Source organism: Haliotis cracherodii, unplaced genomic scaffold (assembly GCF_022045235.1).
Source record: "Haliotis cracherodii isolate W230 unplaced genomic scaffold, xgHalCrac1.p SCAF_3, whole genome shotgun sequence".
Lineage (NCBI taxonomy): Eukaryota > Metazoa > Mollusca > Gastropoda > Lepetellida > Haliotidae > Haliotis > Haliotis cracherodii.
The window spans coordinates 41830416-41853844 of NW_027266286.1; the positions used below are offsets into that span (position 1 = coordinate 41830416).

At 38.9% G+C, this 23429-nt stretch overlaps 1 protein-coding gene across 1 annotated transcript; it reads left to right on the forward strand.

Moving 5' to 3' along the window:
• The first annotated feature begins 268 nt into the window (after nt 1-268).
• On the forward strand, nt 269-14604 carry LOC139474199 (mitochondrial carrier homolog 2-like). Its single transcript, XM_071257100.1, has 12 exons — nt 269-362; nt 1577-1661; nt 3501-3607; nt 4426-4512; nt 4698-4755; nt 5394-5445; nt 6002-6061; nt 8477-8570; nt 10302-10334; nt 11202-11269; nt 12601-12667; nt 13567-14604. Exons 1-12 carry the CDS (start codon nt 273-275, stop codon nt 13669-13671), a joined length of 906 nt encoding a protein of 301 aa, XP_071113201.1. The 5' UTR covers nt 269-272; the 3' UTR covers nt 13672-14604.
• The last annotated feature ends 8825 nt before the right edge of the window (nt 14605-23429 follow it).

Below are 23429 nucleotides of genomic sequence, written 5' to 3' on the forward strand. Positions count from 1 at the left end.
CAATTAACACTAATATTAGCATTACCCAAAGATATAAAAAAACACATAAATGTAACAACATTTCGGGTCATAGGTAGTCTGTCTCCAAGACCCAAGAGGAAAAACTGTTGAATCCAACTCAAGTCCACATTTAATTTTTAAGGTAACTTCAATTTCTCATTTCTGAGAGTGTAACGAAGGTGTCACGCGCTGGACAGGAGCTTGCTTGGTGATATTCCAAGGGACACAACTCCGCACGATTACGCATTACCTCCCTTGCTCAGATATCCAAAATGTCGGCTCTTCTTGCAGCTCAGTATGGAGTGGGGGCATTGGTTACAGCAACCATGCACCCGATTGGGTATGCCAAAGTCTTAATCCAGGTATGTTTTGGTTTAATTTAATCCTGGATGCAGTAAAAGATTAGTTGCCAATTTGCCAGCCTTTGTCATTATTACTCCACAGTTACTACAAAATGCCATCTCTTCCTAGTGCTGGTTATTTCGTGGTAAAAATCTATATGCCACTGTTTTCGCGACACACCGCAGAGGTTGTCTGAGGTTCAGATTGGAGTGTCTTCAAGGACATTGACTGATGGTCCACAGATATGTCCCAATGATTCTCATAATTGGAAATGAGTCATAATGGCATAGAAAAATATCATATAATAAAAAATGAAAATCATGAAAGTGTTGTAGTAGAAGTGGTTTAGGCCCTAATGTCGTTTGTCCTTGGTAATGTCACGCACACTTTGTAGTCTCATAAGTTGGTTAATTTCATGTATTACATGGTTATTTGAAAAGGGGGAGTCCAAAGAGTGCAGTCTCCCTTATTGACCCTAGCACTAAGTGTCTCACGCTTCACTGACTTTGCAAACCTTGATTGTCAACATGGTCAAGGTTCATTCCAACAAAGTCACCAGGTCAGACATTCCAACATTTCCAGTGACTTTACAGGACTGGTAGCAGAAGCCAATCACCCCAAACAGTAGCCAGTAATCTGGATTAAGGATTATACTTGCAAGGGAACATCTCCACAGTAGAAATGGAGAAAATAAAAGAGACCTGTAACCATGGTAACATTAACATTAACCAATTTTATGAAACTTGTGAATTGTTCTGGTATCTGATGCACTTTCACTCATCAGAACTATTCACTGGTTTCATAAAATTGGTATTACAGGGGAGCTCGTTTAGTGTTCTATTATTATTTAACACACACATACACAATAATATAAAATGCCAGTACTTGTTGGTTTTCACATAGTGGTAAAAATCCAAGCCGTTCATCACTTCAGGCTTTTCTCAAACATTTTGCTGACATGCTGGAAAATACCCAAAATACTGCATAAGGTGGTGTCAAATGATGCATTCAAAATGGGAATAATAACAATAACAATCTGTCAATGATCAGTTAAAGAGTTTTGATTGTCAGTATAAATCTTCAGAGCAGTGTCCAACAATACTCTTAACCCTATACTCAACTGCCACGTGAACGCAATCCACTGAATGTAGTTGACTCCAGTGAATCAATAAATATATTGATATGTAAAAAAATAAATAAAACAAAAAGTTTTAAAAAGATTGCTATGTTTCAGGTCGGACATGAGCCTATGAGGCCAAAACCCTCTGTGTCCATCCTTGGCAAAGAGTCACTGGTCTACCCGAATGTAGTACAATATGGTAAGTTCAGGTTTTGGGTTATAGAAGTAAAGGGTAATCATGTTGATTAAACCTGTGCATATATGTTTGTGTTTTCCTTCAAAAGTGAGGGTGAAAAGTTAAGTCGAAAATATTGCACACAGCAGAATGTTTTAAGATGTCAACCAATTTCGCTGTATTATATGATGTCATCAAGTTGCAAGTGCATATATAAGAATCTTTAGAAATAACATCATAATTGAACAATGTTTAATCATGCATTAAACTACGCTTTGTTCTTCCTTGCTATTTATATACAGGTAAATATTGTAAGAGCTTGTTCATTTTATTAACATCCTTAAAGAGGCTGTACAAAATTTAGATTTTTCATTTAAGGAGTAAACGACAAGTGGTAGTTGTTTATCGTACAATATAACACAGCAGGGAGAATAAACCATGAGCATAAAATATGCGAAATAATCACCATAACCCAATTAATGTGCAGCAGTTTGCGTACAAATATCACATGCATGTAAAAGTCAAAACCCCATACATAGTAGAACCATGATAACAACAATGTGTGTAATTACCCAATGTAGCCTTTTCAACTTGTGTGCCTAAATATCTTTACATATCTTTATTTACTAATCATAAGCAGGCATCATAACTTTATTGCAGTGAAAAATGCACAAAACGGCTACGTATTGCTTATCGTATGTCACTGTTGTGAGCTTTTGTGACACACTCAGAGCGGCACATGAACAGAAGAAACTTAGAAGTCACCTGAATCAGCATTTTGTAACAGGATGTAAACATGGTAAAAAATCATTGGTGTAAAAATATAGTAAATAACCCAATATAATCATGATAATATTATAATAATAAAAAAGATACCCAATGAAAGAAAACTATCACAGATCCAGTGTGAATGATAAGCTATGTGCTCCTTATGTTTGATCATCGACAGTTTGAGGGGCGATGAGTTAGCTAGTGGTGAAAGTATTCGCTTGTTGCACTGTAGTCCTTGGTTTGATGGGCAATTGTTGGAAGGCTAGTGTTCCCTGTCCTGATGTGGCTGATGTCTACCATTATATATGGCTGATGTTTCCCCTGATGTGGCTGATGTTTACCACGATATGGCGGATGTTTACCCTGATATGGCTGATGTTTACCACGATATGGCTGATGTTTACCCTGATGTGGCTGATGTTTACCCTGATATGGCTGATGTTTACCACGATATGGCTGATGTTTACCCTGATATGGTTTATGTTTACCCTGACATGGCTGATGTTTACCCTGATATGGCTGATGTTTACCCTGATGTGGCTGATGTTTACCCTGATGTGGCTGATGTTTATCCTGATGTGTCTGATGTTTACCTTGATATGGCTGATGTTTACCCTGATATGGCTGATGTTTACCACGATATGGCTGATGTTTACCCTGATGTGGCTGATGTTTACCCTGATGTGGCTGATGTTTATCCTGATGTGGCTGATGTTTATCCTGATGTGGCTGATGTGGCTGATGTTTACCATGATGTGGCTGATATTTACCCTGTGGCTGATGTTTACCCTGATGTTTATCCTGATGTGTCTGATGTTTACCCTGGTGTGGCTGATGTTTACCCTGATGTTTATCCTAATGTGGCTGATGTTTATCCTGATGTGGCTGATGTTTACCCTGATGTTTATCCTGATGTGTCTGATGTTTACCCTGATGTGGCTGATGTTTACCCTGATGTTTATCCTGATGTTTTAACTTAAAAGTCTGAGTGTATTTTTAAACCTCTCTTGACAAGTATGTGTTAGGAAATAGAGTTGAGCTAAAGATGTGACTCATTATGTATATTTGCCTGACATGTTATCTTTTTTTTAGTTGGACACATTAAGAAATGTGATGGATTCTGGGGATTGTACAGAGGCGTGTTCCCCAGAGTGGTGTCTGGAACGCTGGGAAATGTGGTCCAGAATGCTGTGATGGAGGTACTCAACTTTACCATGTAGATTGATGTGCTTTATTTCATGTGACTCCTATACACTTTACATGCCTTAATACTCCTTAATACGTGTTATATGAAACTAATGATTAACATGGATAACATGGACCTACATTTTGATCAAAGAATACTTTGTCAGTTGTAATTTCAATACTGTGTTGATGTAACCAAACTGTCAGGAGTCAAGTGTTTATCTCAGATTTCCATCAGAGTGGCTGCATTATGAATTAGAAAAGCCCAGATATTAATCTGAATTGTGATATATTTCTTTCCATGACAGGAATTATTTTGGCTTTAGTTAAGATTTTGGTAGAATATCAGCCCCGGGGAAATGCCAAGATATATCCTTGTGACTAGAAGTTAACCTTGTAGGGCCTACCAAGGGTTTGTTGTGTATGTAGGGGGGTCCCCACATTGGCAGCCCGGGGCGTCATCTGGTTTTTGTGATAATCCTATGTTTGTGGGCATCCTATGTTTATTGGATGGATGATATATGAGACCATGGCCTTGTTCTACAGAGTGATCTTAGTCCTAAGGTGATTGAAACTCTGATTCTTCTACATAGACTTAAGACTATCATAGTGCTACAATCCTTTAGTGATCAGGGTTCGGCTGACCGTGTGTCAGTGAAGCCTGGCAGTATAAATTACTGCACATGCTATCAGCCATCAGTCTGCCTGGTGTAGACACAGTCAGGTACAGGCCTGCTTGATATAGCTGAAATGTGCTGATTTTGGTCTAAAGAAACATTCACCCACTCACTATTTGTTAACTTGATGTACCAACAAACCTTTCCATTTGTAGAAATTTAAAGGAATGAATAAAGCTGAAGAAGAGAAGTCAAGTACTGATGATGAACTTGTGACGTGGATTAAAACATTCTGCAAAGAGGTACTTATTAATTCCATCATTTAACATTTTTCTTTTAGCTAATAGAATGTACCAACAAGGCTGTGATATTGGTAATTTCCTAAAAGCAGCATATTATTTGTAAAACTTGCATCTCAAATGTTTTATATGTTTTGATAAAAAATAATTATTACTAAAAATTGTTTTCCCCATGTTTTTTTCATCAGACCGCACAAGAAACTGCTGGTAGATGTTTGGGTATTGTAGCAAGTCATCCATTCCATGGTAAGGGAACTCCCTCTGACATCAACATCTGTTTAATTCCAGGGCAGGAAGGTCCCAGCAATCTTAGCATTATCACTTGTTCATTTGTAGGGAGCCTTGAAAATTACAGTTGACAGTCTTGAAAAGCCTTAAAAAGGCCATGCATTTTAGATTTCCATATCTGTAGGAACTAGGGCTGGGACGAGTCCAAAACCATTACCCGGGTATCCGACCCCCTATTACCCGACCCTACCCGGGTATCCACTGCATGTCTCAAGAGTCGGGAACAAGATGGGATTGGGAGCTGTTTCACCGCAGCCCAGGCAGTAACTATTCAGTTATATGCATCAAACCATCTGATCATGTGTACACGGAAGTTGACTGAAGCGTTATATTTACTCAAACATATGCAAGTCAAAAGGAATGGATGTATCTTCAGAAAGAAATGCGAACATTAGCAACATCTAGTGTAACCACTGAGCTATAGTGAGTGAGTGTCATTAAACAATAATTCACGTGACTAACCACATGTCCAGGTAGTCCTGTGGGTGCTCGGGGCCTACTCATGACCCACTCGACCCGAGTTACCCATCCCAGCCTTAGTATGAACCTTGTTAAAACAGGCATTGGATGAGTAATATTTGTGTATGCTTTTTCAGTGATTATGCTGAGATGTATGGTGCAGTTTGTAGGCAAAGAAACAGAATATAAGTAAGTGTGATCCTTGTTATTACATCTTACTGTCCAAAATAACTGCCTGCCCGTGTCTGGTAACTTTTCTGAAGGGCTGCGTGATATTTTATTCCTCCTCCCTGACTGTCTGGCAGATAATTTTAAGACTCCTTTCACATGCAGTTTTATTCTAACTCCACATAGATTCCCAAGTATTTGTTTGCATTATTTCAACTAAATCAAGACACGATTTGTCTCCTTATTTTTTTTCATTTTTTCAATTGTGAATGCGGGCAGGTTACTTTGAAGATGGGCAGGCAACATTTATGAGTCACCTGCCCGACTGTCTGTTTGGGTTTTAGAATAATTTCAAACCCTGTTACATCTCCATTTCATTATTAAAAATACTCTGGGCCCAATCACCACCATTCCATGAAGATCCAGTTTAGAATACGTCTTCAGCACCCCATGCTTGTCATCAGAGGCGACTATGCTTGTCATAAGAGGCAAACAACAAACAAACAAACAGACCTATGTCGCATTATATTGCAATACCCAACCCTAACATTATTCATCAGTGTCATTTCTCTTTCAGTTCTGTATGGTCATCTATAGGAGAGATCTATAGGAATGATGGAATTTGTGGTTTCTTTGCGTAAGTTTCACACAGAGCACACTTAGTTCTTGTGATTAAGAATGATTTACAACAGTTGGTTTCAAGGTGTTTGTAATGTTTTGATGATAACCATTACTTCAGTGAGACTAATGTCTGGTTTAGAATATTTCTAATAATTTCAGGTGATCTACTGAAAAGGGATCTTTGAAATGTTAACACAGACATATATACCAACAAATAGACAATACATACCAAAGTGTTCCGCAAAATGTCTAACCGTAACAGGACCCATGAATATCCAGGGTAGAATAGGTCTTCAGCAACCCATGCTTGCCGTAAAAGGCGACTATGCTTGTCGTAAGAGGTGACTTACAGGATTGGGTGGTCAGGCTTGCTGACTTGGTTGATGCATGTCATCGATCCCAATTATGTCGATCGATGCTCATGATATCAATCACTGGATTGTCTGGTCCAGATTCGATTATTTACAGACCGCCGTCATATAGCTGAAATATTGCTGAGTGCAGCGTTAAAACAACCAACCAACCAAATCTAACAGTAACTGTGCGGGGTTTGCAGGCTCTCTGATATTTGTCAGTGACCTCTGTGGTTTGTGTTGGTGTTCATGCTTTCAGTCACTAGTTTGTCTGGTTGAGAGTTCATCATGTACAGGTGACTGTGATAGGACTAAATATGAAAATCTGCCAACTTCTCATGATAGAAAACAAGATAAATTAATGTTTAAAATAAAAGAACTGCATTAAGTAAGTTAGAAATAGGGAACGTGAGGAACATTCCTTCACTCAAACCCTAGGAATACAACATGTCTTCTAACAGTGTTGCACAACCTTCACTCACTCATTATCCAGGAATACAACATGACTTGTTACACAACCTTCACTCACTCATTATCCAGGAATACAACATGACTTGTTACACAACCTTCACTCACTCATTATCCAGGAATACAACATGACTTGTTACACAACCTTCACTCACTCAATATCCAGGAATACAACATGACTTGTTACACAACCTTCACTCACTCATTATCCAGGAATACAACATGACTTGTTACACAACCTTCACTCACTCATTATCCAGGAATACAACATAACTTGTTACAATGTTGCACAACTTTCACTCACTCATTATCCAGGAATACAACATGACTTGTTACAATGTTTCACAACTTTCACTCACTCATTATCCAGGAATACAACATGACTTGTTACAATGTTGCACAACTTTCACTCACTCATTATCCAGGAATACAACATGACTTGTTACAATGTTACACAACCTTCACTCACTCATTATCCAGGAATACAACATAACTTGTTACAATGTTGCACAACTTTCACTCACTCATTATCCAGGAATACAACATGACTTGTTACAATGTTGCACAACCTTCACTCACTCATTATCCAGGAATACAACATAACTTGTTACAATGTTGCACAACTTTCACTCACTCATTATCCAGGAATACAACATGACTTGTTACAATGTTGCACAACCTTCACTCACTCAATATCTAGGAATACAACATGACTTGTTACAATGTTGCACAACCTTCACTCACTCATCCAGGAATACAACATGACTTGTTACAATGTTGCACAACCTTCACTCACTCATTATCCAGGAATACAACATGACTTGTTACAATGTTGCACAACTTTCACTCACTCAATATCCAGGAATACAACATGACTTGTTACAGTGTTTCACAACTTTCACTCACTCATTATCCAGGAATACAACATGACTTGTTACAATGTTTCACAACTTTCACTCACTCATTATCCAGGAATACAACATGACTTGTTACAATGTTGCACAACTTTCACTCACTTATTATCCAGGAATACAACATGACTTGTTACAATGTTGTACAACCTTCACTCACTCATTATCCAGGAATACAACATGACTTGTTACAGTGTTTCACAACTTTCACTCACTCATTATCCAGGAATACAACATGATTTGTTACAATGTTGCACAACCTTCACTCACTCATTATCCAGGAATACAACATGACTTGTTACAGTGTTTCACAACTTTCACTCACTCAATATCCAGGAATACAACATGACTTGTTACAGTGTTTCACAACTTTCACTCACTCATTATCCAGGAATACAACATGACTTGTTACAGTGTTTCACAACCTTCACTCACTCATTATCCAGGAATACAACATGACTTGTTACAGTGTTTCACAACTTTCACTCACTCAATATCCAGGAATACAACATGACTTGTTACAGTGTTTCACAACTTTCACTCACTTATTATCCAGGAATACAACATGACTTGTTACAATGTTGCACAACTTTCACTCACTCAATATCCAGGAATACAACATGACTTGTTACAGTGTTTCACAACTTTCACTCACTCATTATCCAGGAATACAACATGATTTGTTGCAATGTATTACAGTGGCATTGCACCCAGACTAGTGGGAGAGGTGATTACGGTCTGGATAACCAACTTCCTTGCACAGTTAGTGAACAAGTACTTAGTAGAGGACAAGGTAAGGCAAAAACACTCCCCATGGGGATTCTGAGTTAGAACTGGTCCTCAGCAAACTATGCTTGCGTAACAGAGGACTAGGTGGATAATATGGTCAGACACTTTGACTTCGCTGGTTGCGTGTCAGTGTAGAATCTATCCGACGATGTTGCTGATAATAGCAATCATTGGTTTGTCTGGACATCAAACTTATTATTAACAAACTATCATCATATTAGCGTTGTGAGTTACACAACAAACAAACCAAGGTATCAGTATAATGTCAACCAGACACTCATAGCCTACGCATACCTCTTGGATCACAGGGTCAAGATGTGATGATGCGGATGTCCTGCTGATGATGTTGATCATATGCTGAATCCTATAGTAGCCTTGATTAGGCAGTGAATACTTAACAAGATGTTTCTCATCATGATGGATGTCATTTAAGATAAGTTGTGTAAGCAATCTTCATACCTAGGAGTCAATAAGTTTGGGTTTTGTCTGGTAAAATTATATGGTTTAACATTAGTAAGTATCCAGATTTTCTGCTTTTTCACAGAAGAAATTATCCATCTTGCCTTGCCTAAAGTAGAAACACTATAACGCTATATAGAAATATTTGTGCTTTTTACATATTTATATTTTAAGTTTGAATAATTTTGAAATTTTGATATATGGTGCAAATATCACAGCTTAAGAAGGTTTCAAGGTGTTTGTAATGTTTTGATGATAACCATTACTTCAGTGAGACTAATGTCTGGTTTAGAATATTTCTAATAATTTCAGGTGTTCTACTGAAAAGGGATCTTTGAAACGTTTACACAAACATATATACCAACAAACAGACAATACATACCAAAGTGTTCCGCAAAATGTCTAACCGTAACAGGACCCATGAATATCCAGGGTAGAATTGGTCTTCTATTTCTCTAAGTTCTAGTTACAAAGTAGACAAAAGTTTATGGGAAACAACTTCTTTATTATACTGTCAAGTACGACTGACACTGTTCTAAGGATCTGTACCAAAACGCCGCTATTACAGTACAATGAAAAAGTTGCTATCCATAATGTATTTTACTAATTTCTTAGAAATGCCTATCTAACAGTTCCAGTTCCAGTTGTATGTTTGCTGTTATATGTCTGGAATACAGGGTAGTTGATGTCATAGTGTTTATTATTCTAACAGTTCCAGCTCCAGTTGTATGTTGGCTGTTATATGTCTGGAATACAGGGTAGTTGATGTCATAGTGTTTAGTATTCTAACAGTTCCAGCTCCAGTTGTATGTTTGCTGTTATGTGTCTGGAATACAGGGTAGTTGATGTCATAGTGTTTATTATTCTAACAGTTCCAGCTCCAGTTGTATGTTGGCTGTTATATGTCTGGAATACAGGGTAGTTGATGTCATAGTGTTTATTATTTTAACAGTTCCAGTTGTATGTTTGCTGTTATATGTCTGGAATACAGGGTAGTTGATGTCATAGTGTTTATTATTCTAACAGTTCCAGCTCCAGTTGTATGTTTGCTGTTATGTGTTTGGAATACAGGGTAGTTGATGTCATAGTGTTTATTATTCTAACAGTTCTAGTTCCAGTTGTATGTTTGCTGTTATATGTCTGGAATACAGGGTAGTTGATGTCATAGTGTTTATTATTCTAACAGTTCCAGTTCCAGTTGTATTTTGGCTGTTATATGTCTGGAATACAGGGTAGTTGATGTCATAGTGTTTATTATTCTGACATTCAATTTCAGGACATGAAGTCATATACTGCTGCAGCATGTGGGGTGAGTAGCAGATACAGGGCGGTCGGGTAGCCTAGTGGGTGAAGTGTTCACTTGGCCTGCTGAAGCCTCAGTTTCAGTTCCCCACCTATTTATGGCTTCCCCCGACCCGTGAAGATCTGGGTTAGAATAGGTTTTCAGCAACCTATGCTTGCCGTAAGAGGTGACTAAAAGGATCGGGTGGTTAGGCTCAATGACTCAGTTTGATGCATGTCATCGTATCCCAATTGCGTGGATTGATGTTCATGATGTCAATCACTGGATTGTCTGATCCAGATTCAATTATTTACAGACTGCCGACATATAGCGTGAATATAGCTGAGTGCGGCGTAAAACAACAAACAAACAAATAAAATGTTTCTACCAATGGTTTTGTTTAAAACCACACTAACTCACACATTTATCATACATATGTGTATTTATTTATTTAATGAACAAAACGTTAAAGTTACATATTTTAAATGATTACTGGCAGTGGAATCTTTTGGTCATTTTACACGTTCAGTTTTCCTGATAAAGTGTAACACTCCAAATGAAAGGAATTGTTTTTCACATGTATCTAGAAAGCCTGTTTGTTTTGTTTGATAAACCTTTGTGTGAGTTATTTTGCCCATAGATAGAGCTACTTCACGTTTATCTCATTGTGGGAATTAGTGATTAGATGACAAAATGGACCAGGTGGTCAGACTCGGTTGACTTGGTTGATAGCGTGTCATCATAGTCCGACTACATGGGACATTGCTCATTATATCAATCACTGGTTTCTCTGGTCTAGACTCGATCCTGGTGAGGTTACTGTCATACACCTGGAGTACAAATAAGTGCAGCATTGTAAATAAACAAACAAATAAACATGCTGTCTTGTTTCAGCTGATCGTGTCACATCTGACATATCCCTTCACTCTGGTCACAAACATCATGGCAATCAACGGCTCAGGGTAAGTGGAGTAGTGGGGATGCAGGCTGGTACTCGCCCCAGTCAGTTTGTCCATGTGTTAATGGTAGCCCAAGGGCGAGTATGTCAGGCTTGTCAGGAAGTGTCCTCATGTGTTACACTGTGGAAGCCAAGTTGTTGGGATTTGTGGTACTTGGCTTGTACTGCACACAAGATGAACATGTCATCTGAACGAGTGGCCTGACAAGGTGGATACTGTAAATCTGGAAATTAATGCGTCTCCAAATTAATATGACTGCTGACCCCTAGCCAAAATTGCGAGTCACTGTCAATGCGACTCCCCCCACCCCATCCCCAGTGGAATGATATATATCCTTACCTTAATCCAATCAAAACAGCAAATAGCCCGGCTTATTAGCACTGAGTAAAACACTTCCCTAAAAACAATAAAGTGTTTTCCTAAAAGAAACACACTGCTTATATGTTTACTCTGTTCACTGGTATTAAGGATGTTCAAAGGCAATAACTTGAATAACATAACTGAACAAACAACAGTTCACTGATTGGCATGCAGAGAGGGTGTCAACAAGCTTGACACGAGTGGGTAGAACTCTTGACCCCAGCAGTGATAACTCACCAGATGCCTCTTCTGTTATTCCTATTCTTTGAATGAAATTGTTATATACTTGTAACAACTGCTGCTCAATAAACCGTGTTTGTGTCTATATTCTGCCGCTATCCTAAGTGTGCAGTGAGGCCGTCTTGTTGTTGATAGTCATTTGTGAGACATAAATGCGAAGTTAATTAATGCGAGCAACATGAGCAAAGACCACTCGCAATTTTCGCATTTAATTCATGCTCGCGTTAATTTCAAGATTTACAGTATTTGCATTATTGGCACAAACATAAGTAAAAATATGAACTTGAGAGTAATGTGTTGTTTGACAAGATGAACCAAGCATCACATTTATTTCAAACTTTTATCCGAAGCAGAAAAGGTCCGGAGCTCCTGATGCTCCTCTAAGAGTGGACTAAAATGAGGATGTTTCCAAACTGCATTAAGTCACTGAATTATTTTGATAGGTTTCATTTTCTAGTTTATTCTTACAGTGTGATATTCCAGTACAGATCCTAGTGTTAATTGATAAAGATTCTGGCCTGCATTCATTGAAAGACTGAGAGAGAAGTCAGTCCTGTCTTTATTATTATGACAATATGGTGGTGACATGACAATGGTTTGAGTGTATCTATGCTCATGCTGTCAACCTCTGGTTTACCTGGCCAGGGAATATTACAGAGTGCTGTGATTCAGATTGAATATTGATGACTGACGATGACTGCCTGCACTCACTAATTCCCACTTGTTTGTTCCAGTCTTAAGGCTACTGGCAGGAGAGTCTATGGAAGCTGGTTTGAGTGCTTCGGTCACTTGAGAAGACAGGTGAGATGATGATGCTACATCTTGTAGTAACTTGGCATCCTCGTCATCCAAGTAGTGATAACACTGACATGCTTTGATTGGAGGATTTCTTAGGGAGGACATGATTGTTAGGATCAGCAATTTCAGCCCAAATCTTATTGTACCATTAGCTACGTTGGAGAATTTCAGGTGCTGCCAACCAATGTCCACAGTAACAGTTCAAAATATTCAGGCTAGTGCAGTTGGGCTAGCATATTTATCAAGTGATGCATCTTGCATGTTGATGATTCAGGCATGAATGATGGACTCGTTAGTCTTTCAGTAGGCTGTGCAGGATGTTAAGAAAAACTATTTCTTTATTGTGCTTGTGGTTCAAATCCGTGCATGCGTAAACACCTGTAAATTTTCCTTGAGGATTTTGAGGCATAGTAAGCCCTCAGTACCCAATTTGTTTGGTAAAATCTAATAAGATGAATCAGAATGTGGAAGGTTACAATATGTGGCCCTGGCTGTTTTGTGTGTCATCTTTCATGGATTGTCTGCTCAAATATTGCTGACTGCGGTGAAAACCATAGATGCTCAATCATTCAATTGATCACCTACTTATCACTGAATGACCCATGAAGATCTGGGGTAGAATAGGTCTTCAGCAACCCATGCTTGCCGTAATAGGCAACTATGTTTGTCGTAAGAGGCTACTAACGGGATCAGGTGGTCAGGCTCGCTGACTTGGTTGATGCATGTCATTGTTTCCCAGTTGCATAGATCTATGCTCATGATGTCACTCACTGGATTGTCTTGTCCAGATTCGATTATTTACAGACGGTTGTCATATAGCTGGAATATTGCTGAGTTCGGCGTTAAACAACAAACAAACAAGCAAATATCACTGAACACTCTGCATCTTCTTCTAACCACAGGGTGCCCTGAAGCGAGGCTCTAGTATGTTCTGGCGGTACTACCAGGGACCACTGATTCTGATGGATGGGAAGCCCTACCCTGCCAACTCCAGGTTCCTACAGTGAGACGCCCTCATGCCGACCTCCCCCACACACAGACAGCATAATGAGGTGGAGGACTCAACCATATTTTTGTAAAATTGGCCCTTGTAACAAACATAGACAAACCCTGTAAATAGCATGTAGCATCCATTGCTCATTTTCATTTGATGATGTGTATGTGACTCTGGAGTTTTGGGATGACAGGGATAAATGATACACATATGAATGGTTGTTTGAATCGTCAAGTCTGTGTTGCCAGACCTGTCTTTGTGACTGTTCAGCATGAAACGACATGACCATGTATCTGACATGTGACTGTCAACTTGACCCTTTTCGACCTGACCTGACCTTGATACAATGAAACCCTGTTATTCTGGACAGAACCTTTCCCAGTGGAATTGTCTGGATTGATAAATTTCCAGATTAACTAATCATTGCCAAGTGGTAATGTGCCTTTAACCATACAGATACTTACCAACAGTAATTGTCCAAATTTCTAGGATCCACTGTGTTTCGTTGTAATAGAATTTATAACCTACCTGGCATCTGCTTAACTCTGCTGACTTTCACGCCAACCACTGGATATTTTTCAGTAATCGACAGAAAGATTAAGGATTAAAAGGGTGCATAATTTTCTAGTTGCCAGGCTTTCAGGATAACATGACCGCTATACCTGACATCATTCTGTGTTGATTTGTCATTGATTGTACATAATTTAACATATTTCCTATTTGGACAAAGTCTGTATCATTTTCTACTATATTTGTTTGGAATTCACATCATTCAGCTACTTTGTATGTTTAAACCCTTCCACGGAGTCAGTTTGGGCAGAGTGAGAGACGTGACCTGTTGGGATGTTCCAGATGTTATAAAGACTGTTATCAGGACATTAATGTGAATACGGGAATATAGTAATAAGAATATAGGAATACAGTAATGAAAATGCAGTTTTAAGAATATATTTTATTACTTGCCCGTGAAGAGATCACCCGTTTAATAAACATACAGCTTTATTACACATTGTGTAATACCAAAACGCGTGCTTATGTACTCTCGGAACACGTTTCACGAACAAATATTGAAAGCTCTCAACATCCCTTGGCGTATTCAACGACATTGCGTGTGGAGATGATAGATCACTGGGAGGAGCTAATGGACACTCGATGACCCCAGCAACCTTGTTGCTAGGCTGACGTCACATTGCTTTGACTCGCCGATGGATCTTGCAACAAAATTCAACAAATTACGTCATCGGGTACTGTGACGTGATTGTAAACTTTGAGCTGCAAGGCCCCGTTCCACAAGGCGATCGTACTCTAGCGCAACGAGAGTCTTTAGTCTAAGTTAAATTATGTGAGTTGTGATAGCCTTAGCACTACGATAATTTTGTGGGACGAACGCCTGAATTCTAAAGGTGGACCATTGTATGATATTAAATTCATACGTTTCAACTTTTGACGTGTTTGAAGTATTATTCTGTTAAACTCAATTGGATTATGCCATGGATCGTGTAGGTGTCGGCCTATTTACACTCAACAGTATAATTCTAAAAACATTATAAATGACAAGTAATAAATAAAATACTAAACTCGCTCTCGTGTAAAACCATTTTTATGAAACTCGTGAATAGTTGTGGTATCTGACTCGCTTTCGCTCGTCAGATACCAGAACTATTCACTCGTTTCATAAAATTGGTATTACACGGGAGCTCGTTTAGTATTCTATATATTCATTGTACAGTTATTGTAACAACTAGTTCGTAATGATATTTGTTATGATATTATAGGAGACTAAATAAACAAACCAAAACAATGAAAGTCAGTATCATCTTTCTCATGTCAAGAGTCTTTATAGAACAGGGAAATAAGGTAATTTTAAAACTTGAAGCACTGTTGCAATTCAACATGTACTAATATTTTCATATTGAGTGAGTTTATTGGTAGCTTAGTGGTCGGGGCATTTACCTGGCAATCAATACCTGGGTTTGATTCTCCACCTGTTTATAACCATACTCATTGTTAAGTCCTACCTTACCATGTGAAATGTGCTGAGGAAACAGAAGCGACATTATAAGGCCTTACCACTAACATTATGTATGGGGAACATTGGAGACAATGAGACAACGGAGCAAGAGTGGGTGTGATAAGACCATTGTTATATATTTATCAATGATATGAGGCATTGTGCGATAGAGTGAACATGGATACAGTCATATCACAAGGGGTGTAATAACCAGACCTATATTATATCCCCTGCTGGTCTGATATGGCTTATCATTGCATTTTCAATGTGCTATCAATATCAGCCTGGGAGGTAAGAAATTAGAGTTACCTCCCTTAGTGCATCTGTCGTCTGCTCAGCTAGCGTTCCCATGACAATGACTTCCAAACAAGGTGAAAATGTTCTGCATTCACTTGCAAATAGATACATTGTACAATTTTATGTTGTGGTATATCATAAAAAGTGACCCTTCTTATACCTATAGTCCCAAACTTTATGAAGGTACCCAGAGCAGATCCAGGGTAGGGGTGGGGGTGGGGGGCGCTTTTTGCAGCAGTGCCCTTCCATTCTTTTTTAATGCTTACTTTAAAACTGTTTATACTCAGTTTAGTTTTCTAGGTAATCTTGTATACAAGTATAAAGATATATAATAATATAACTATAACTAACTCATTAACAGAAGTAACATGACTACTAAACACAAATTGCTTGGCACATTGTTTGCTTACATCAAGCCCGTGTATGACAAGTCCTGATAACAAAATGCACCCGTCATTACCAAAAGTCTGTTAATGTTTGTCAGTGTTAATAAGATATTTGACTGATGTTAAAGAATGATGATACTCTCACTGAATATTGATGATATTTATGTTGGTATGAAATAGATTCTATGGACTGTTAAATTTCAGTGTTACAGCACTTATGGTTGTGTGTTAAGTCTTTGACATTACATGTATCTTTATGAGTTCATCTTCGTTGTGAGAGCTGAGGAACCAAACACGAGGTCGACTACCTCAGTTCCCAGATGTTTCTGCACACTTGCTACTGCTTGACTTCTCTGTTGAAATACATATCATATTTGAAAATAGTTTTGTCATGTTTCAGGGTCCAGAAATGTACCAACACATATTTTACCAAATTAGAAATGATGGCCTATTTGTTTGAGCTTATTTGCTTCCAAATATTAATCTACTAACTGCAGTGTGGTTTATTTGTTGTTAGAATTTTTGTTATTTTACGCCTTAGTGTTACTTATAATTTAGATGGTCAGCTCTCTGGTCATGAAAAGCTCCGAGCTGGTCCTCACAACATCCAGGAGGGGGCAACTCCTTTTACCGGTAGTTGTTTGGAAGCTTCATCATGTGACTATTGATGCAATGATGCCAGAATCCTGTTTTATTACGTACGTGTAGGGTTCTGTTGTTGATGTACAAGGTATGGCTTTAGTTGATGTGTTTGTGGTAGATATTAATCAGGTACATTTTCTGTACCAAACTTGATCTCATCAGTCTAGTAAACTTCTTTTCAGTCGAGTAAGCACTGCTAACAATGGTATGTACTAAAATTGATGTTAAGAGTCAAGATTGTTCAAGTAGACCCCAACGGTTTGGCAGACTGAACAAGTATTGAGAATGCAAACACAAGAAGGCTTGTTTGAAGTCACTTGGTTTACAGAATTTTTCCAAATCTACCGGGACAGTGGTCAAAGTTTAAAAACAAAAGTGATTTTTGTCAGTTGATATAAAAATAAAGAGCATATTTTTTATTGTGAAATGTGAAAAGGTATTTGCCTTCCTACACTGACCTACTTCAGAGTTGTTTGTAATTACTGAAAATTGTTATCGTATGAGTTTGGAAGACTGAAGTGACATTGGTAACTAGTTAAGCTAGTTAAAAAACAATTTGAAATCTAGTATTGCAGCTTATATTTTCAGTTTCGAGTTTCATATTGCTTTATAAGGATACAGGCTGTGTGAAGTAATAGACTATTTCCTTAGGCAGTATGTATAGTTTCGCTTGCGAAGTATAAATCTGCATTACTAAGCTGCAACAACAAATGCTAGAAATTAGATTATGATTATTCTGAGAGGAGACACACAGAGGAGTGGTTTGCTGCTAGAAGAAAGTGTTCCCAGATGTGTTATGACTTCCATGATGTATATGTACAGATGGTTGGAACATTAGTAATAATATACGTGTATTCCTTTAATGATCCTTTGTTACTGGAATAAAGCCAGCTGTAAAACCATGGTCACTTGTTGATGTTTAATTCAATAATGAATCAAAGTTGTTCTTTCACCAGCCAGTTATCTCAGGAGTACAAGCTGTGTCTCATAACCATGCCACTACAAGTTGATACAAGTATAAATCAGAATTGTTTTAAAGGAGCAGCCCAGAGATACGGTTACCACAGCTGTGCCAGGGATGTTGACAGGGCACAGGTGGCCTAGAAATCTAAGGCATATGGCAATTCACTCTCTGTAGCTACATCTCTTTGGCATGCAAGAATCCTATATGTTTTGCGAATCCCAGATCAACATGATCCCGATTTTGGTTTGTCAGCACAATACATATGCTTGTGGCTAATATCAGTGTATAGTGATTGTATAACCTGCACCATTCACTAACATGGCTGGAGCACGGCTCAAACTCAACCGCAACTCATAAACACTGTGAAAGTACTAAGGGAAATAACTATTCCAATTTATCATAACTGAAATAGGAAATTAATTATGAAATGAAAAGGATTTTGTCAGCCTATAGTCCACAGTTTAGTCTTTGGGGCAAAGCACCAGGCAACCATACATGTCCGGTGATGAATTTTGCAGTGTGTAAAACATTCCTTACACAGTTTTAGGCATGGCTATTTTAAGCCCTGCATGGTTGTCCATGGCAGGATGACAATGATTCCTTCCTTCCAATTCTGTGGGGGTTCCAAACGTCCTCGTTAGATCTGACTAAAAGAGGATTGGATTTTCTCATGCTCGGACAGCTCGCATCGTTTCTTGAGCTATCAACCATTAGTTAGCGTGGCCGGTGTTTGCGTATTTACAATCCACCATGACAGTTTTGCAGAAATGCTGCTGGCAACTAGTTGACTATCCACCAACCTTCATGAGACTAGGATCATTGGTGGCAGAGTGGTTGTTAGCCCAACCAAAGTCTGTTGGTATGGGGGCACAGGGGCACGGGGGCACAGTTGTCTAAGGCGCCGTGATTCACCGTGCAGAGTTGTGTCCCTTTGGCACGCCAGAAACCTATGCTGTCGGTTCGAATACCCATGCTCATTGGTTTCACCAAAGTTGTAAATTTCGGAGACCTGCATCACTTCGGTCTTACCTCTCACACTTAGCTGACACACTGTGATATAACTGGAATACTGTTCAAAACAGCGTTGAACCCAACTCACTCACTCACTGTTGGTATGGTAGTGGGTTCGAATATCAGGCTCTCTCTGTTTCTGATCCTTGGCCTCCTTTGTGGTCTAGTAGTAGAGCATCTGCCCAGAAAACGGAAGGAGCGGGGGTCAGTTCTCCAGCCCACGCCATACCCAAAAGACTTTAGAAGATGGTACTTGTTACCCTGCCTGGCTTTCAGTGTCTAAAACAAAGACTGGTCAGTTTGGAGTCAGTATTCTGTGTCTGAGTTGTGTATACATGTTTAACTGTGGCATGGTATCTCAGCGTGCTAGCACTATATTATCAGCATTCCTCCCACTAGTACAAGCAGCCAAACATGCATATGGATGTAGGACCCTATAGAATGGCAATAATCTTGAAGGAGACCTTAAGCCCCATTTCACCTTACCTGTTGGTATGGTAGTGGGTTCGAATCTCAGATTCTTCCTGTTTATGATCCTTGGCCTGTCGGCTCCATATCCATGCTGTCATTAATTTGACTCCACATTACACAAAACTGTTCAAAGTGCCATCAACACAACTCACTATAAATTAGGCTGGGTTGCCAGCAGATCAATTGTCGGCAGACTACCGATCAGAGTGACAAGATTTTGACCAATAAATGATTTCATTAAATCTATAAAACCATCATTAGTCAGGTTTAATACAAGCAGACAGGACCTGTGAAGATCCAGGTTAGGAAAGGTCTTCAGCAACCAATGCTTGCCATAAGAGGTGACTGACCCCGGTTGTCAGGCTTGCTGACTTGTTTTCTGCATAACATCGTATACCAATTGCGTGATTTGATGTTCATGATATCAAACACTGGAGTGTCTGGTCCAGACTCGATTATTTACAGACTGCCGTCACATTGCTAGAATATTGCAGGGTGCGTCGGTTAAACAAACAAACAAGCAGACACACACACATGCATGCACATCGCTATTTAAGTGCAATAATCCTGAAGGCAATGGTAAACCCTATTTCATCTTACCTGTAGATGTCAATACATCTCGTCAAAAATATGGCACTACCAAATTTGAAGTGTAATTTTCATTGAAGAGATTTTCAAATGGTACACTGTGTGTTGACACATCATCTGTCTGTAGAATGGTAGTCACCTTAAGTGCCCAACCTGGTGGGTGCGTTAATGCCATTTTCCGGAGGCAAGGGAGTTAACTGACTGTAAAAGTCCAGTTTCCACTTTTAGATCCAGTTAACTCCCTTGCCTCGTGAAGATGGGTTATGCGAGCCGTATGCACACCAAAAGGGTCCTAATAGAGACATTCCTATCTGCTGACAGAAAGTTCTTTACTGCTATTAAGTTTGAATGAAAGTTCCACCAATTTGATATTCTGTCTTTGGAACGACTGTAACTGAAATGCCGAAGCGTACTATCCCAGAAAATCAAAGATGGCAAATCATTGGCATGCACCAAACTGACATGACATGTCGGGCTATTGCCGTGTTGAACATTAACCAGGCTGTAATCAGTCGACTCATTAGAAAACACATATTGACTGGACATGTGAGGAACTTGCCGAGTTCAGGACGTCCACGGAACATCAGTGCCAGAGAGGACAGGGTCCTTGTACGCCAGGCAAAACAGCAGCCAACTTCAACTTGCACTGATCTTCGCCATCACTGGCATATCCAGAACAGAGTGTTCCTTATCACAATCAGGATTAGGGGCCAGAAGACCAATAAAACGCCCTCCTCTCACCCCAGCACATGCAGGACCGTTTAGCCTGGTGTCAGGTTCGAGCACTCTGGAAGTTGAGGTCATGGAGAAGGATTCATTGGTATGACGAGAGTCGGTTTCTATTGCACCTCACTGATGGCAGGACCGGTGCCTGGAGGCAAAGGGAAACATCTTATCATCAGCGCAACATCAGTGGCTTGAGGCGGTGGCTCAGTGGTGATATGGGGATGTTGCTTCTTTGATTGTAAACTTATCTGATCACAGTTCAGGGGACATAAAAATGGACAAAGGTAGCAAAATATCATATTGGACGGTTTTGTTGTGCCTCATTTTGATAACTGAGCACTTGCCACACGCCCTGTCTTCATGGACGACAATGCCCGACCAGACCCAGCACGAGCAGTGAATGGCCATTTCAAAGAATTGACCAAGGCATTGCGTCAGGAATGGCAACACATCCAGCAGTTGAGGATCAGGCGTCTGATTTTGAGCATGATGAGACGTCTTGTGGATGTGATCGGTGTTCGGGGTGGCTACACCTGATATTGACTTACACTGTCGATCATTTAACTGTGACATGGATACAGCGTTACTAAGACACGTTCGTGCTGATCTGTCCATCTCATTACAGTCACCATATTTACAGTGACTCCTTTTATTAAGCTACACCCTCTCCCCTAACACACGCACGCACGCACGCACACACGCACGCGTCAAGTGAAAGAAACTTGAACGTGACATTAAACTCACCTCACCTCACCTCACCACCCTTTCACCAAATGAATTCCGAGCCATTACTTGAAAACCGTTTAACATTTTTTTACTAAACAGCACATATGCTTTGGACATCAGCTTAACTGGTGCCTTTTTGATAATTTTGAATATTTTATTTTTTTGTTTTCATGGAAATAATTTCGGCTAAGTCTCAAACGAGAGTTGGCTTAATTTCCGGATCGTATCTTGAAAACCGTTCCACATATTTCGAAAATGACGAAAAATTGACGAAAATGGTCAAACTAACTGGGTTTCTTATATGAGACAATTATTGTTTCAAACTGGGTTTTCATATGTGTGGTCTCAGGACTGCGGCGATATGTAATGCTTCATGGTTATATTCAAACAACGATGTAAAGATATAGAATTTCAAAACTGGCATTACAAAATCACAAATTCTTTTTTCCTTGATGTTTATTCATCTTATAAATCGCTACTCGAACCAGAAAAATATTTGTCTACTTTAGCAAGTGAAAGAGATCTTCTTAGAGCTTTATGTAAATTCCGTTGTTTAAGCCATGATCTAAATGTACAGAAAACTCGATTTAATACAACCAGAGAGTCATCGTTCAGTTTATGTATGAAATGTAACCGCTATGAAATAGAAAATGAATACCATTTTTTGTTAATTTGTCCTTTTTATAAAAGTAGTAGAGAAAATTTAGTTCCAAAATGTTACCATGTGCAACCATCTGTTCCAAAATTTGTTCGTCTTCTATCTACCAGAAACGATTGTATTATTAAAAAAACCTGTCCATATATTTTAAAAGACATTTACCTATGTAAATACAAATGTCAAAAAGATAAACGTTTGCTGTAAGAAAATTTGTGCATGTGCATAGCATATATTATTCCTGTAAATGAACTGAGCCATGTGGCCTTCATTCATAAAATAAACTTCTTCTTCTGAACTAATATATCGAAAAAGGAGGGGGAAACACATGTTTTTCAGTAAGAACACGTTCTAGTCCCCAGTTACAATTCCTTTTAGTTTCTGGCAAATAAAGTGGGTTTTTTTTCTTCTAAATGCTCACTGTCCCTATTATAAATACTCTAAATATTGCTGGTTGTCCCACGAAACGAAACACCTTTAATGAATTCAGACCCCGGCAGTATGCATGAGCTTAATTTTATGCCAGTTAAACGAGTGACACATTTTTAAAAAAAATGTTATTATCAATTGCTCTTCATTTATTGAAGAATGCAGCGTAACAGGCAAACTGAAATAATAATTCATATTTAGTCAAAGGACCACTGGTGACTTTGACCTTGAACAGATGTTAGCGTAGATTTAATGGTCACTGTAAATATCTTGTATGTCCAGTTCTTAAAAAACAAATCTGTCAAAATGATGGTCAGAACAATTTTGATGCTTAGTTTGGGGGGCATAGGCCAGCCGATTATATTCCCGAAACATCCCTTAGAAAATGTACTTATATTATATACTGCTTTCTTTCACCCGTTTCTAATTCAGCGTAAATAATCAACCCAGACAGACAAGCATGGGGGACCACTTATATCCGATCGTCTTTAGTCACTTTCTCAAATATTTTTCACCAAAAGTCTTTTGATACAAGGAACTGACTCTTGCATTATTTTGAATAAATATTTTCTTCAATCTGCATAGGCACCATCATGTCACGTTTAACCTGAAAGAGACTAACTGCCAATATCGCTAACGACTGTCATTGATGTTGCGTGATAATTTGCGGGTCATTGTGTGAACGAGTTGACCAGTTTCCATTCCGCCAGGCTCCGTCTCTACATGTTACAAAGTTGACGCAGCGCACAGAGAGTTGGCAACCAGCAGTACATCTTATTTAAATGTAAGTTTTATTTTGCGGACATGATTAAAATAATGTTCCACTGGACGTAGAGGCATATTTCCATTCGTGAATACAAAAAAT